The 16,117-nt window shown below is 42.9% G+C and overlaps 1 protein-coding gene across 1 annotated transcript; it reads right to left on the minus strand.

The window, feature by feature from the left end:
- Window positions 1-1,262: 1,262 nt before the first annotated feature.
- C2H6orf136 (chromosome 2 C6orf136 homolog) lies at window positions 1,263-11,206 on the minus strand. The gene is made up of 6 exons (XM_034421634.3): window positions 10,960-11,206; window positions 9,219-9,725; window positions 6,370-6,458; window positions 3,016-3,213; window positions 1,767-1,836; window positions 1,263-1,617 (listed from the first exon to the last, which is right to left on the minus strand). Exons 1-6 carry the CDS (start codon window positions 11,101-11,103, stop codon window positions 1,471-1,473), a joined length of 1,155 nt encoding a protein of 384 aa, XP_034277525.2. The 5' UTR covers window positions 11,104-11,206; the 3' UTR covers window positions 1,263-1,470.
- Between the last annotated feature and the right edge of the window lie 4,911 nt (window positions 11,207-16,117).

The following is a 16,117-nucleotide window of genomic DNA, read 5'->3' on the forward strand; positions in this document are numbered from 1 at the left end:
CCTGTGTTATTTGCTTGCATTTTCCTTCTAGACAAATGTAATCTTTAAGAAATCAATTTCTTCTTTAAAAAGACGCTTTGGAATGCATACAAACAGAATTCCGTGTTCAAATCATCAACATTTTAAGACAATATTATAGCATCCTTGTCTTTGTATCCTGCCTTTTTTGTGGGATGTAAAGGCTGCATCCATGGAACTTTTCTCTTTTTATCCTTGTTAATTGTAATTTTGGGATATAATTATTAGCATAAAGACTTCCTGTACGTTCTATGGCTGAGAAGGCACTTGAATCTCATTCTCCTATTTGGGGCACTTTGAACCCAGCATCAAGCTGTTTTTCAGTTCCACTAAAATAAGCAAATAAGTACTTCGATTTTTCTCTATTTTGTTGGATGAGGGGGTAATAAGAATAACCAGTTATGCACAACACTGAGAAGTTGCATTCTCACACCTGCTAGAAATCTTAATCTCAGTAGCATATTTTATAAACTTTTCCATAATTCATTACCAGCAAGCAGAAAACCTTAGTAGTATGCAGCGTGTTTCCATGCAGCTCTCACAAAGCCCGAATTTGTGTGTTCAAAGATGCTAATAGAATAGCACACAGATATGTGTTGCAGATAGCATTTTCTGAAAAAAAATTTGGAAAAATTTTGAGAATACGCTACCTGCAACACATCACAAATTCAGACTGAAGGAAATTTTCCATTCCAGACGGAGACATTTGGTAGAGAGGTATTATGCAACAAACCAAAATAAGCTCTGTTCTTCCGTTCCCCCCAGGTTTTAAACGCATGAAAGTGACAGTCTCGTTCCTGTTGAAAAGTAAGCCTTAGTTGTGGTCCCCTGGGAGCAAAAATGGGCCGCGGGGGGACGGGGACACGCTGCCCCCCCCACACTCCATTTTTGGGCCTAGTAGGCCTCCCTGCTGCCTCCTGGGAGCAAAACCCGGCTGTGGGGGGCAGGGCGCCACACTCTATGCCCCATTTTGGGCCTAGGAGGCCTTCCTGCACTTACCTGGGAGCCAAAATGGGGCGCAGGAGGGCTCCTGGAAGGGGCAGGGAGGGGATGGGGCAGGGCCAGCCAGCAATTTAACCACCGATTCTCCTGAACCGGCCCGAACCGGCTGAATCCCACCATTGGGTAGGGACTTCATCGTGATGTTTAATGGATAGCAGGCCTCTGATCTCATTACGGATGAACGGAGGTGAAATTAATTGCCTCCTGGTAGGATCTTTAGCCTAAGGCACAACTACACATTCTTGCAATGTAAACTTTTTTTTTTTATTCTGTACAATATTAGACTGCAATCATCTTTACAGCACATACTAGTGCAATTAACAGCACCAACATGGGGCAACATCCACACTATACAGAAGAAACACAGATATACAATGAGTTGTTTAGTGGCATCCTCCTTGTCGGACAGGTAGATGAACCAAGAGAGGTATTGACAGGAGGGCAAGGCTTTTAACTCTCCCCTATAGACTCTTGATGCCCCTTGCTGCTAATTAGCCACGGCAAAAGTGATGGCCTCTCGTCTGACAGCTCCAGGCCCAGCAACGACGCTACAGCAAGATTCTTTAGCTTGTTCTGAAGTGGCTGGGAGGGCATGAGCTGAAAGGAAAGAACACCAAGTTAGTTTCTACAGATTTACAGCTTTCTTGCCAAAATCTAAGCAAAGGGATCTTTTTTGGGGGGGGGGGGGCAATTGGGAATCACACCAGTATCACCTCCTGCAACACTGCTCATGCTCAGGAACTCACCTTGCTTACTTTGTGACACTTAATTAACCCTTGTGGATTTAAGAAGAAAGTGGAATAGGCATCGTAAATTCTGGAAGAGGAATTAAACGAAAATTAGCCAAGCAAGACCACATTCTGCCGTCCTCTTAGACAAATAACAGCGGTAGCATTATAATATGTCTTGAGTAATCTGTTTTACTCTGTCCTAAACGGCTTGATTAATTTTAATTGCACTTACATCACAGGCCAATAAGCATAGCAAATCAGCCCATATTAAGGAAGGATTCAGAAGACCAGCCCTGATGACTAAAGGAAATAGTAAATCAATAGAAAAGAATATTTGTAGCTCAGGGTTGAACTGTGGAGTCCTTGGTGTTCTGTGAGCTTGGTTGTTTTCTGGCAGACGTTTCATTACCCAACTAGGTAACATCATCAGTGCTACTGCTAGTGGACTAGCCCCGATGATGCCACCTACTAGTTGGGTAAGGAAATATCTTCAAGAAAACAACCGAGCTCACAGAACACCAAGGACTCCACCGAGAAGTCTCTCAGAAAATGGTTAGACAGAAGCAAGACTAGGGCATTCTATGCCTGCTTTTCTATTTCAGCCTTTAGAATAGAATAGAATAGAATAGAATAGAATAGAATAGAATAGAATAGAATAGAATAGAATAGAATAGAATAGAATAGAATAGAATAGAATAGAATAACAGAACAGTTTATTGGCCAAGTGTGATTGGACACACAAGGAATTTGTCTTGGTGCATATGCTCAGTGTATATAAAAAGAAAAGATACATTTGTCAAAAATCATAAGGTACAACACTTAATGATAGTCATAGGGTACAAATAAACAATCAAATCATACTAGGAAACTGTCAATATAAATTGTAAGGAAACAAGCAACAAAGTTACAGTCATGCAGTGATAAGTGGGAGGAGATGGGTGATTGGAACGATGAGAAGATTAACAGTAATAGTAATGCATCTAATGTGAATAGTTTGACAGTGTTGAGGGAATTATTTGTTTAGCAGAGTGATGGTGTTTGGGGAAAAAACTGTCCATGTATCTAGTTGTTCTGGTGTACAGTGCTCTATAGCATCGTTCTGAGGGTAAGAGTTGAAACAGTTTATGTCCAGGATGTGAGGGGTCTGTAAATATTTTCACAGCCCACCTGCAGTTTACAGGTCCTCAATGGAAGGCAGGTTGGTAGCAATTCTGCAGTTATATCCTATGCAGATAGGATTACTATCCTATCGGAGGTGCCTCACCTGTAAAATTCAGGTTTATTCCTGAAGAAACGCATCAGGAAGACGTGGAAAGGCAGTCCTCGAATCCGCCACCGCACTTGGATGCTCCAGTTCTCAGGATGTTGCGTCACCTTCATCACCTCTAGGTGCATATGAACAAAATAGTTCCAGGCCAGAAAACGGCACAAGTTAACAGCCAGTTGATATACCATTAGGCCACTGGTGGTAGAAGTAAGAAGAGAACAGTTCGAATTGGGATCTCCTGTATCACCGCACTGCGGAAAAGGCTAAAGGTAGTCCTCGACTTACAAACACCGATTGAGCCCATACTTTCTGTTGCTAAATGAGACATTTGTTAAGTGAATCGTGCCCCATTTTATGACCTTTCTTGCCACTGCTGTTATGTGGATCACTGCAATTGTTCAGTTAGTTAGAAACATGGTTAAGTGAATCAGGCTTCCACGCTGACTCTGATTGTCAGAAGGTCGCAAAAGGTGCTGACGTGGCCTTGGGACATGGCTACTGTCATAAATATGAGTCAGCCGCCAAACTGTCTGAATTCTGATCACGTGACTGTGCAGATGCCACAACAGTTGTTAAGTGTGAAAAACGTTCGTAGTCACTTTTTTCGAGTGCTATTGTAACTTCGAATGGCCACTAAACTAACTGTTGTAAGTCGAGGACTACCTCCACTTCCTTATCTACACATAAACACACCTTCATGCATGTTTAAATAATTCTCTCACCGTGCACTCTTTTCCCATGTGCATCGAATTATGACTTATACATCTATTTTCTATCTTGTCCCATGTAAGACTGATGATGATACAGCAGCTTCCCAGTTTTGTGGCCCGGGAGGGGGGGCCGGGGGGAGGGAGAGAAGATGGTTCCACGCTGAGTAGCCAGCAAGCACACAGCTCCATTTGTGTGAGCCGCATGCATGTGCGCCCCCACTCATGCAAATGGAGCCCGCGTGTATGCACTCACCCACTGTTCGAGCAAGTGGGAGTGTGTATATGTGGGGATGTGTGCATGCCATTTCCGTTGCCCGGTTGCAAACACCTCACGGCCCACTAGTGGGTTGCATCCCACAGTTGGGGACCCCTGGATTACAGGTGACTCTTGACTTACAACTGTAATTGAACCTGCCCATTCTGGTTATAAGTAATGATGATTTTAACCTTTTTTCAGTGGTCATAAAGCAAGTGCGACAGTCACATAGTGATTTGATTGTTCACTATGGGTTCACTATGGGTTATTCAGCAAAAAACATAAAACAACCGGTCATAAGTCAAGGACTATCTCTATAGCACTAGCCAAATCAAAATAACACATCCTGAGTTCTTATCTCTGACTACAAAAAGATTCCTTCTAAGTAAAGGCAGCCCACATTTACAGACTTGTTTAGCAAACATTCTCAGTTATGACAGTGATGAAAAAGTACATTTTGTGACCACATTTATAACTGTGCAGGTCTATAAAAGAAAGCTGAAGATGCTTGTCCTTGTAAAGGAAAGCACAGTTGCAGATTCACTTAGCAACCAATTTGCTTAAGGACCAAGTTGTGGGTCCCAATCGGGGTCACTAAATGAGGACTACTTATATTTCCTTCTCAGGCATAAGAGTGGCTTAGTTGCAGCCATAGCATTTGGAAAGGAAGACTGACTCTTTACCTTCAACAGGCACTCACGACTATAATAACATTTATATCTGTAGTACAGATTACAGTAGATTAAGAGCTGCGTTTCATTTCCCAGAAGATGCTTGGAAACATTCCTGTCTGCAACATCTTAAAGCAGCTTCATCTTTTCTCAGGATCATGTGACAATTCCCAAAGAACTCAAGAAAAATCGTGGCTGCTTTAATAGGCTACTCATTAGGCACAAGGACTGTGCTCCTATCTTTTCCAAAGTGGTTTTTGGATACCAAATCTAAAATGCTGGATAGTCCACAAATCATTTATGTACTCTTAAACCACAGGTCCCACAACCCCTGCTCCGTAGGCTGGTACCAGGCTGTGGCATGCCAGAAACTGGTCCGTGCAAACAAAGACCCATCCGTGGGATGCAGGCAGCATGTGAAACCATGCCTACAGCAAAAACCTCTCGCTATGGAACTGGTCCCTGGTGCCCGAAAGGCTTTGGTGGGGAGGGCACTGCTCTTAAACTTTAGAAATTAATTATATTGAGGAAAGAAGTGGCAGCTTTAATGAATCAAACAGATGACAATACACAACCCTTACCGTTAATAAAATAAGGGTTGCAGCAGCTTTTAAAAGTTCTTAAGCTATTTGTCAGAAAAACTATAAAGCAGAGAGTTTAATAGTTATTGTAGCAATTGACAAAATGCCACGTCAGTACCAAGCGATGGCCCAAGACTTTTTGTTCCTACAATATGCTCTTAGATGAAAATTAGCCAGTTTTCTTTCAGCGTCAGTGCTATTCATGAAATCTTTAATTAGATAAAGTAGTTGCTTTATCAGATAGGGTTGCAAAGAATTCCATTACAATCATTCAGAATCTATGAAGCCAATTCCAGATGCTTCCTTGATGGGCCTTTTGCTAATTGCTAATAATATGCCAATTGCTAATAATATTTTATATAGCCAAGAAAATGTATAATTTGTTATTAATTTGTTATTACACACCTTCCTTGCTATACAGAATTACTAATTCTGTAATTACTAATAATCGTCCCTATAAATGGGGAAAGGGCTAGAGCGCAGGTGTCAAACTTGCCATGTCATGTTGCCGTCAGGCGATATATCGCAATGTTTTTTCCCTCCGTGGAGCTGGGGCAGGCGTGACCTGAGTGTGCCGTATCCAGACCACGGGCCGCCAGTTTGACACCCCTGGGCTAGAGGGTGTACAAGAAGTCTCACCACCCCCTCAACTACGGACAATGGGAGTGGGGGAGGAGAATATTGTACACATTTAATAAATAAAATACATATATTGAAAAGAAGGCAAGTTATTATCTTCTCTCATGACTGGTGTTGTTTTGCAAAGATTGTTCTTTGTGAATCAGATACACTAGCCATGGTTTCCCGTTTTCTAAGATCAAGGCCCAACTATAAATTATAGCTAGATCTGGGAAACATTTCAAGGGGGGAAAAAAATTCCCCAGCTCTCCAATGGTTAGATTATGGAACTTTTCACATTCAGTAAAGCAGGGGTCTCCAACCTTGGCAACTTTAAGACTCGTGGACTTCAACTCCCAGAGTTCCTCAGCCAGCAAAGCTGGCTGAGGAACTCTGGGAGTTGAAGTCCACGAGTCTTAAAGTTGCCAAGGTTGGAGACCCCTGCAGTAAAGGACAGACAATCCAGCCATCAGATATTCTAACTCGCCACCCTCCCTCCCTGATTCAAGACTGACCGTGTTTTCAGATGCAGGATCTCATTGATGAATTCTACGTCCCGAGAATACATTCTATAATCATGAGTCCTCGAAAAAAAGGCTGGTAACTGGAGGGATGGAAGAGAGAACAAAGCAGAGCAAACCAAAGTGAGAAATTTATAGCTCAAAGATTCTCAGAAGTCCACTGACATCACTTTGCCTTGAGAGTTTTATGCTTAGGTTCTGTCCAGTATAGACAAAACTAATTCTTGTTAAATTCTAATGCCTCAACTTTCCACGAATAGGAATGCAGATTTCACAATCTTAATTTTTATTCATGAATGTGTGTTGTATCAATAATTAGTTAATAAAACATGTTGAGATCCTACATGCTTACCTGACGTGCATGCATCAGCCTCTTGGACTGCACAAATAATTTTCCACTATTGTGGGATTGGGTGGAATATAAATCTGCATAAATCGAGACCCTTTGTGGATATTTTTGGAAATCAAATCAAAGTTTCAACCTGCTTGCAGAAAAGACTGATAATAAACTCTCCTCAAGATAAATCCTGTTTCTGCAAGCTTTCAAATTTAGTGCAATATATTTTTACACTTCCTATTCCATCTATAAAATAATTTAAGTGTTTAAGATAGACAAAACTGCTTTCCAACACATTGAACCAGAGGTGGGTTTCAGTAGTTCTGACCAGTTCTGGAGAACTGGTAGCGGAAATTTTGAGTAGTTCGGAGAACCGGTAGTAAAAATTCTGACTGGCCCCTCCCCCATCTATTCTCTGCCTCCCGAGTCTCAGTTTATCAGGAGGAAATGGGGATTTTGCAGTAATCTTCCCCTGCCATACCCACCAAGCCATACCACGCCCACCAAGCCACACCCACAGAACCGGTAGTAAAAAACGTTGAAGCCCACCACTGCATTGAACCATTATTCTATGACTGTGATGGTGAACCTATGGCATGGATGCCACAGGTGGCACGCGGAGCCATATTGGTGGGCATGTGAGCTCAGCTTCAGCGCACATGCGCACACCAGACAGCTGATTTTTGGCACTTCTGGGCTCACCTGAAGTAAGGAAACAGGTTGTTTCCTGCCTCTGGAGGGCCGGGGGGGGGGAGGCCCGTTTTATTTTTCTCCAACCGGAAGTTGGAAAACGGGCCGTTTCCGGCCTCCGGAGGGCCTCGGGGGTGGTGGTAGGTGGTAGGGAAGGCTGTTTTTGCCCTCCCCAGGCTCCTGGAGAGGCTCTGGAGCCTGGGGAAAGCAAAAAACGGGTCTACTGGGCCCACCGTGCCATTGCGTGCCAAAAGCAGAGGGACAGTGGGTGGGGTGGGGGGTTCACATGTGCATGTGTGGGGGGTGGGGCGCATAGAATTATGGGTGTGGGCATGCACACACGTGACCTCCCTGCGCTCCCCCTGCTTTTGGCACACAATGGCAAAAAGGTTAGCTATCACTGGTCTATGAAGTCAAATATTCTTTACATTAATAAACCACATAATCATCTGCTATGTAATCTTTTTACCTGCAGATTTAGTATGCTTTGAACTACACTGCCTCCTCAAATAATTGTCTTAAGTCATTTCCTATAAAATATTAGAATGAACAGCATTATAACTCCAATGACTCAGAGGTTTATTGCAAATCACAAATATTAAACATATTAAACATATTGAGTCTTGTATAGGAGGTGATTAAAGCAAAAATCATTACTCTTTCTCTGGTAATTAGGAAATGCAGGTGTGCTAAGGCAGATAATTAAAAAGAACACATCAGTGCTATCCTACAAACTGCAACAAAGGGCTTAAACACACCAGAAGGCAAACATTTTGTTCTTCTTTTAAAGGTTATTCAAATGTATGACAGTGAGGATTCCTAACAAAGCTTCTTTTACCAGCCCAAAGCAAAACATTAAGATAGATAGTTGCCTTGAAGCGATCCAAAAAGATTTTGGGATCTTGGAATCTATTATAAAACTAAGTCACATTTTGTGTCTTGATTTAGCAGTGTCATTGACCAAGCCAATAACCTATTTGAATGCGCCTCATAGAAAAAAAAAGGATAATTGTATATTTAAAAAAACACCACCGAAGAGAAGGAATTTGTCATTAAGTACTATACTTACAATTTATTGAAGGCATTTACTAGTTACTCTAAAAATCATATTTTATTGTAATGTACTTAAAAGTATATATTTTTCCATTTCTGGCTGCTGGCACAATTTATATAAGGCAGTGATTAATGGTATGTATGAACAGATGAGGTTAGAAAAGAAAACCTCTTTCTTAGGAATTGCTTGAACCTCAGAACAAACAATGGACCACAAACAGGGGTGGGCTTCAAAAATTTTAGGAAGGGGTTCTCTGCCAGGTGGGTGTGGCTATGGTGGGTGTGGCCTAGTCGGCCTCCTGCACTACGGCGGGGGGGGGGTGTTTTTGCCCTCCCCGGGCTCCGGAGGCTTTCCTTGAGCATCCGGGAGGGCGAAAACGGCCTCCCCAAGCTCCAGAGGCCAGAGCCTTCCTGAACTTCTGGTAGGCCCGTACCCTGCACTTATCTGCATCCAAAGGGCCGCTCCTTGGAGGGGCTGGGCTGAGTGGGCGGGGCCAGCCAGGAGTGGGATTTAGGGGTTCTCCAAACTGCACAGAATTTCAGCTAGAGGTTCTCCCGAACCCCTGCGAACCCTCAGCAGCCCACCCCTGACCACAAACCATAACTCGCTCATTTGCCCACGGTACACTTGACAAAACTGCCTCTCTTGTAACAGTCTTTATCCAATGCCAAGTTCATAATCAAGTAGTCTCCCAGCTACCTGCCATTTTACAAAGGAAAAAAAAATCTAGTTCTCTAAATAGCAAAAAAGCAAAATCGGTACCTCTTCCCGTAATTTTTGGTGCATGACTTCGAGGTGCTCCTCCATGTCACGGTTACTGCTGGTAGGCGAAGTGACCGGGGAGGGAGCCCCACATGTAGCTTGGAAAGGCGCAAGGGATGCGGGTGCTGCCTCCGATGTCTGATAAAGTGATTGCAAATGCCAGCCATGAAAGAGACTATACAAAGAGTCAAAAGAAGCACTGTCCAGTCCTTCACTAGGTCGTATCCTTAGATTATCCTCTTGCCTCCCGTTCTCCAAAATGATGGCATCTTCCATGCTTTCAGGGGGGGAGGGAACGGCTGGTTGGAAAAGGGACCTGGTCTCCAGGTTGCTGAATTTCAGTCCATATTTGATTACAGTACAATTTTCTGCCGAAGGGTGAGGCAGAGCTGGAAGGTGAGGGGCAGCTTCTGACAAATTCTTGGAGAATAGGGAGGGAAAAGTCAGTCTTATTGGCGTGGAAGAGATAAACTCAGGAGGTAATTTATCCCAGGAGGCAGCCACATCCTTAAAAAAGAGAGAGAGATTTCAGAATAAAGAACCTAATTATCAAAAATGTTGTATTCTGTCCTTGGCACTCCTGAAAGGCAGCTTATTTTCCTGGGCTGTCTGATCTCACCTGACAGGTCTGCACAGTGACAAGCCTTTTCTTCACGGAAAAGGAGGTTTGCTTTTATCTGGGTAATGCATAGAGAGCACTGAACTCATTATTTTATAGAACAGAATTTTGGTAATCAAGAAAAATCTTTGATAGTTAAATACACACCCTATTTGGTGGTTTGGGCTTTTTTTAATTAAGTGCCAACTACAAGATATGTTACGTGCCATAATTTATTCTATTTTGAGAGAAGAAATCATCTCAGAACAACAGTGGGGTGCCATAACGAGAACATTTCTGCATGGTACAGGGTAAAATAAAAATTTAAAATCGGCTCCTGAAAATGAAAGTCAAATCTAACATAAGACAAGAACCCAGCAACCATTTTGTAGACAAAAAATAACTTTCGTGTTTTGTGAGCACAAAGCAAGTACAGACTGAGGTTCCTAAGACTGAGGTTCCTAGCTCATAGGCCGATTTGACCAGAAACAGGAATGAAATACATTCCAATGCAAGATCTTGCACTGGGTTTTTTTTACTCTTTTACTATCTCTGATTTTTAGTCTAAACAGCCGCAAGATTAAAACTAATGTCATTCAATACAACTAATCCTGCATTATGCCGGGATTTAATCACTGCCTCTGGGGTCAAATCCACCACCGAGTAGCAACTTTTGGGAAGACTGCCAGCCACACACACCCTCCTTAAGATTTTTTTTTTCAAGCGGTAAATGAAACCGCTTTTACCCGCAGGTTACACACATCCTTGCAGCGACAGCAGAGCTTCGACGGATCAGCCGGGCGAGCTGTCACCGGAGAAGCACCGCAGGAGGATGCGTCAAGTCCCGGGCAACCTTTAACCGCGCTATAATCCTCCCTAGCTCAACCCGATCCAACCAAGGTTTTGTTCGTCCAGCCCGGCAACGCCGATCCCCCGCAAGGGAGATCTGCAAAGGTGACCGATTGGTTCGCAATTTGTTTTTTTTTTTGCAAAGGATCCAATTGCTTCTGTCTTCTCCGCGGTCCGCCGGTGTCCCCACCCCACCCCACTCCTTGCAGATCCGCCCCAACCCCACTCTGCCCGTCTTTCCCGCGAGGATCAGGGATGCCCGGCCACGCCCGGGTCCCGCTGCCTTTCGCTTACCCGCGGCCGCAACCGCGCCGGGTGGCAACAGCGCGCCGAGTCTCCCTGGCCCAGGCGGAACGGGCTGCTGCTGCTGCTGCCGTCCCACCTCCAGGAGCAGCGGGCGCCCACGCGCAGGGCAGCCTTCGGGCTCCGCTGGTACATGGCGCGCGAGCGCGAGGCAGGCGCCTTCCACGCGCTGGCAACCCTTCTCCTCCTCCTCCCCCCCCTCCCTCCAGCCCGCGAGCCCCTCCAGCAGCGAACCCCGCCGCCGCCGCTGCTGCCGCTACAGCCGGCTTTAAAAAAAAAAAAAAAAAAAAAGGCCACGACGCCTGCGCTAACTATTGCGCAGGCGCACGTCTCCAGTCTCCTTGACCGAAGGAGGAAATGGTACGCCGGCCTTAGAGCCGGCGTGAACTTGACGAGCCGAGTCCGTAAGTACGCCTGCGCACTGAGAAGGTCGGAGAGGACCAGCCGTCAGACAGACGTCCCACGCTGCTTTTCCCAGCGAGACTTCCGGTTTTTGGCTTGTAACTGTTGGGGGGGAGTCTTCCTGGCGGGGAGAGCTGGAGCTCTGGAATTATTACACGTGTAGCTTGCAAGGGTTAGAATTGAATAGAGCTGGGAGGGACCTTGGAGGTCTTCTAGTCCAGCCCCCTGCTCAAGCAGGAGACCATAAGTAACTGTCTAGTCCAGAGGTCTTCAAACTTGGCAGCTTTAAGACTTGTGGACTTCAACTCTAAAGCTGCCAAGTTTGGGGACCCCTAGTCCCTTCTTAAAAGCCTCCTGATGGAGCACCCACAACGTCTGAAGGCAAAATTGAAATGTCAAACAGTGTGGAAAGGCATCCAGCGGGTTTCCCGCAAATCCTATTCCATTGCATTCTCTCGAATTTTCTCCTACTTCTCCTGGTCTTATGTTTTTAGCTAGTGAACATTTGAAATCATGTTTTCTTCCTCTGGAATATTTGTGTATATTTGTGCAAAAACCTTGTGGTTGCTAAAGTGATTGTTGGAATCATTGATGCCCTTTGTGGATGGCACTCAGGAGGATTCCGGACGACCAAGTTGTTTCCCAGGACATTCTACAATACAGGTAGTCCTCGACTTAAGACCACAGTTGATTGAGGCAAAAATTTCTGTTGTTAAGTGAGGCATTTGTTAAGTGAGTTTTGCCCCATTTTATGACCTTTCTTGCCACAGTTGTTAAGTGAATCTGGCTTTCCCATTGGCTTTGCTTGTCAGAAGGTTGCAAAAGGGGGGACCACATGACCCTGGGACATTGCAGGCACCAGTTTGCTAATGTCTGAATTTTGATCACATGACCATGGGGGAATGATACAAAGGTTATCACTGAAAAATGTGATAACAGCACTTTTTTTCAGTGCTATTGTAACTGGTCACTAAATGAACTGTTCTAAGTTGAGGACTATCTGTCGTTAAATTTCTTTTTTTTTAAATTAATCATTGGATTTGGGCAGTTTGATTATTTTTAATTGCTATTCATTTTTATTTTAATTTCTACCCTGGATGTTTTAATTCTATTTATATTGTGCAAAGGGCTGTGGGAGCTATTCTGATTTGAGGGTAGGTGTAAATGTAATAAATATTTTGGATGTAGATAGAAAAATTAGATTACCTCAAAGACAGGCAAGATACAGCTTCCTTTTTCCTTGTAGTATTTTGAAATAACCATAACTACCCCCACCCCAAGGTTCTTAAACTCAGACTGGTAAGAAACACAAATCTGCAATCAGATTCCTGTTGCATGAAAAAAGTGAAAGGTACACAACCTTCTGGAAATTTGGAAAATACATTGCAAAAATGGATGAGGGAGGGAGGGTTTGGTCGTTCCCAAGAGTACAGGTAGTCCTTGACTTACAACAATTCATTTAGTGACCATTCAAAGTTACAACAATGAAAAACGTGACTGATGACCATTTTCACACTTATGACTGTTGCAGCATCGCCATGATCATGTGATTTACATTCGGAGCCTTGACAACTAACTCACATTTACGATGGTTGCAGTATCCCGGAGTCATGTGATCTCTTTTAATGACCTTCTGACAAGCAAAGTCAATGGGGAAACCAGATTCACTTAACAACGATGTTACTAATTTAAGAACTGCAGCGATTCATTTAATAAATGTGGCAGGAAAAGTTGTAAAATGGGGCATAACTCAATAAATGTCTCACTTAGCAACATACTGTAAATGTTGGGCTCAATTGTGGTCATAAGTTGAGGACTACCTGTATTATAGGTAGCCCTCAATTTACAACTATTTATTTAGGGACTGTTGAAGGAGCATGGTGGCTTATGTGGTTAGGACGCTGGGTTGACGATTATCAAGCCCGCATTTGAGATCCGAGTGCTGTTGCGGGCCCGGGTGAGCTCCCGTCATCTGCTCCATCTCCTGCCAACCTAGCAGTTTGAAAGCGAGGAATCACAAGTACATAAATAGGTAACCACTTCGGTGGGCACATTAATGAACTGGGCGTCCCCCGGGCAACAGTGGTATCATTGGCTAATTCTTTCAACCCAGAATGCCTTAGGTGCTTAAAGCATGAATGGAACAGGATGGGAGTTGACTGTTCAAAGTGAGTCACAACTGGTTCTTGCACTTACAACCATCACAATGTCCCCACAGTCACATGCTCAAATTAGGGCGCCTGGCAATTGGCATGCATTTATGATGGTCGCAGTATTCCAGGATCATTTGATCATATTTATTTATTTATTTATTTAATTTGATTTATATGCCACCCTTCTCCGGAGACTCAGGGCAGCTTACAATGCGCTAAGCAATAGCCTTCATCCTTTTGTATATTTATACAAAGTCAGCTTATTGTCCGCACTACTGGGTCCTCAATTTACCTACCTTAGAAAGGATGGAAGGCTGAGTCAACCTTGAGCCTGGCGAGATTCAAACCTGCAGTAATTGCAGGCAGCTGGTCTTAATAACAGGGTGCTTTAGACCACTGTACTACCAAGGCTCTTTGCAACTTTCCCAGCCAGGCTTTGACAAAGTCAACAGAAATCAGATTCGCTTAACAACTGTGTGATTCATTTAATGACCATAGCTAAAAGATTGTAAAATTGGGCACGATTCATGTTAACTGCTTCACTTAGCAATGGAAGTTCTGGTCCCAATTGTGGTCATAAACTGAGGACCACTTGTATAGCTATTTACCAGAATGTTTTCTGTCATCTACTCTTCACATACAACCTCTTCTAACTTTTGTCCCCTTTCTGAAAGCTGGATGGATTTCAAACAATTTATTAAGTGCAGCTCTTGTGGTTTAGTTGTCTGAATAACCTTTTAGAGCCCATCTAGGGCTTAGAAGATTTTGGAGAGAAGACTCTCAAAGACTGCATTTGGAATTTTGAGACTGTGTCCTCTGTCAAAACCCCACGCTCCTGGCTGAAGTCATCATTTTACACAAAAATCGTGGCTGATAAATTTGCCTCTTCTTTAAAAGAAAGCAAACTTTCCTTTAAAAACTCATTTTTGATAATGACAGGGCACGAGGGAGTCATTCTGGAAATTAAGTAGTGAGTCCTTGATTTGGAGCTGCAAAGAGTTAGCAGCAATGGTGATCCTTGTGATAGACCTCTCGGTCCCGCAAAAAAGAACATTCCCATTATTTAGACTAAGTGCCTTGCCACTGATGGTTAATATACTGCCCCATGATTGCCTGGGCTGCTGTCCAGATGGCATACACGAGAGAGTTTTGCAAATACTATTGCATTGTTATTTCTATCAGTGGTTGCAACCTATTAATTTTCCATCGTGACTGATCTGGTGAGAACAGTCTATTTTTATTACCAGAAAAAAGCCTACTCATTTATTCATTTAGCACATTTCTATGACTTCCCACTTGTCAAATGATTCAGAGCAGTTTGAAAGCAATAAAACAAACATTAACAACGTGACCAAACTGAGATAGTTGTAGTCCCACTAACGAAATATCTAGGCAAGTCACCAAATTTTGTTTATGATTATCTTAAGAAGGATTTGGATTTACTACTGACAATCTCTGTTGACTGATTTACCTTCTGCTCAGACAGTCTGCAAATTCTATTAATTCTCTGGTCTTTTCACTTTTGTGTTTATTTGGCTGGATAGTAGTGTTTTCAATATTTTAGTCTTCAAAGTAAGTTTAACTGCATACAAAAGTATGTGTGTGTGTGTACACACAGAGAGACATTGATTACCCTAACTAACACATCTCTAATATTACTACAGGTATTTCTAATACGTTCACCCACTAATACATTAAACAACTAAGAAGGCATTACGCTTCGTAATTTTAGTCCTGTTTTTTACAGAGGCACAATTGAGAGTGTTTTAATAAACTACATCACTGTTTTGTTTGGTGGCAGCAGTGCCTCAGATAGTCTATATAGAGAGTGGTAAAGACAGCAGAGATTATAGGAAGCTTGCTTCCTGTTAGTCAGGATCCTGCTATAAGCACTATATGCATAGAGCTCAAAGCACTGTTAGAGACCCCACACACCCACTTTAGGGTCTGTTTCTGTTGCTGCCTTCTGGGAGGAGGTTTCGAAGTATTTCTAGCAGAACTACCCGATTCTGTAATAGCTTTGTTCTCTATGCCATCCGTCTGGTAAACTTGCAAGATTCGTTTTTCTCGCCTTGTACATGTATACATCCAGACTAGAGTGTTGTTTCTCTGTGTCATATAATATATGTGGGTATATGCATAATTTTGTATTTATTTGTTTGTTTATTTGTTTGTTTATTTAGTCATTTATGTAGTGTATATTGGAGGTGGTGACCCTTTGAGAGCTGTATGCAATGAAATTTCATTTTAAAGTATGGCGATTAGTGTACATTCAAAGTGACAATAAAGTTATTCTAAATTCTGCAACTTTGAATCATTTGCTAAGCATACCATCTCTACTCATGATTTATGTCCATCCTATACTTCCTTATCACATACAGCAATCAACTTTCAACTCCATATTCATGGAGAACAATCCATAATTCATGGCTGTTCTCTTAACATGCTTCTCCTAAATCAGAAAACATACAATAAACTTTCACATTTCACACATGCTTCAATTAACAACACCCACCCCCCCAATAAGTGTATTTTGTCCTATCATATTCTATTAAATCTCGTTAGTTAAAGGGACTTGACAAGGATCAACAAAG

Source organism: Pantherophis guttatus, chromosome 2, assembly GCF_059756535.1.
Source record: "Pantherophis guttatus breed Tessera chromosome 2, ASM5975653v1, whole genome shotgun sequence".
Taxonomy (NCBI): Eukaryota; Metazoa; Chordata; class Lepidosauria; order Squamata; family Colubridae; genus Pantherophis; species Pantherophis guttatus.

What these genes read in the sequence shown, in the direction of transcription:
- C2H6orf136 (XM_034421634.3), bottom strand. Translation starts at nt 11,103, where the DNA reads ATGTACCAGCGGAGCCCGAAGGCTGCCCTGCGCGTGGGCGCCCGCTGC. An exon ending in ATCCTGCATCTGAAAACACG is followed by an intron (nt 3,214 to 6,369) that starts GTCAGTCTTGAA and finishes TTCTACCACCAG; the next exon opens with TGGCCTAATGGTATATCAAC. An exon ending in AATAAACCTGAATTTTACAG is followed by an intron (nt 1,837 to 3,015) that starts GTGAGGCACCTC and finishes TTCCTCTTCCAG; the next exon opens with AATTTACGATGCCTATTCCA.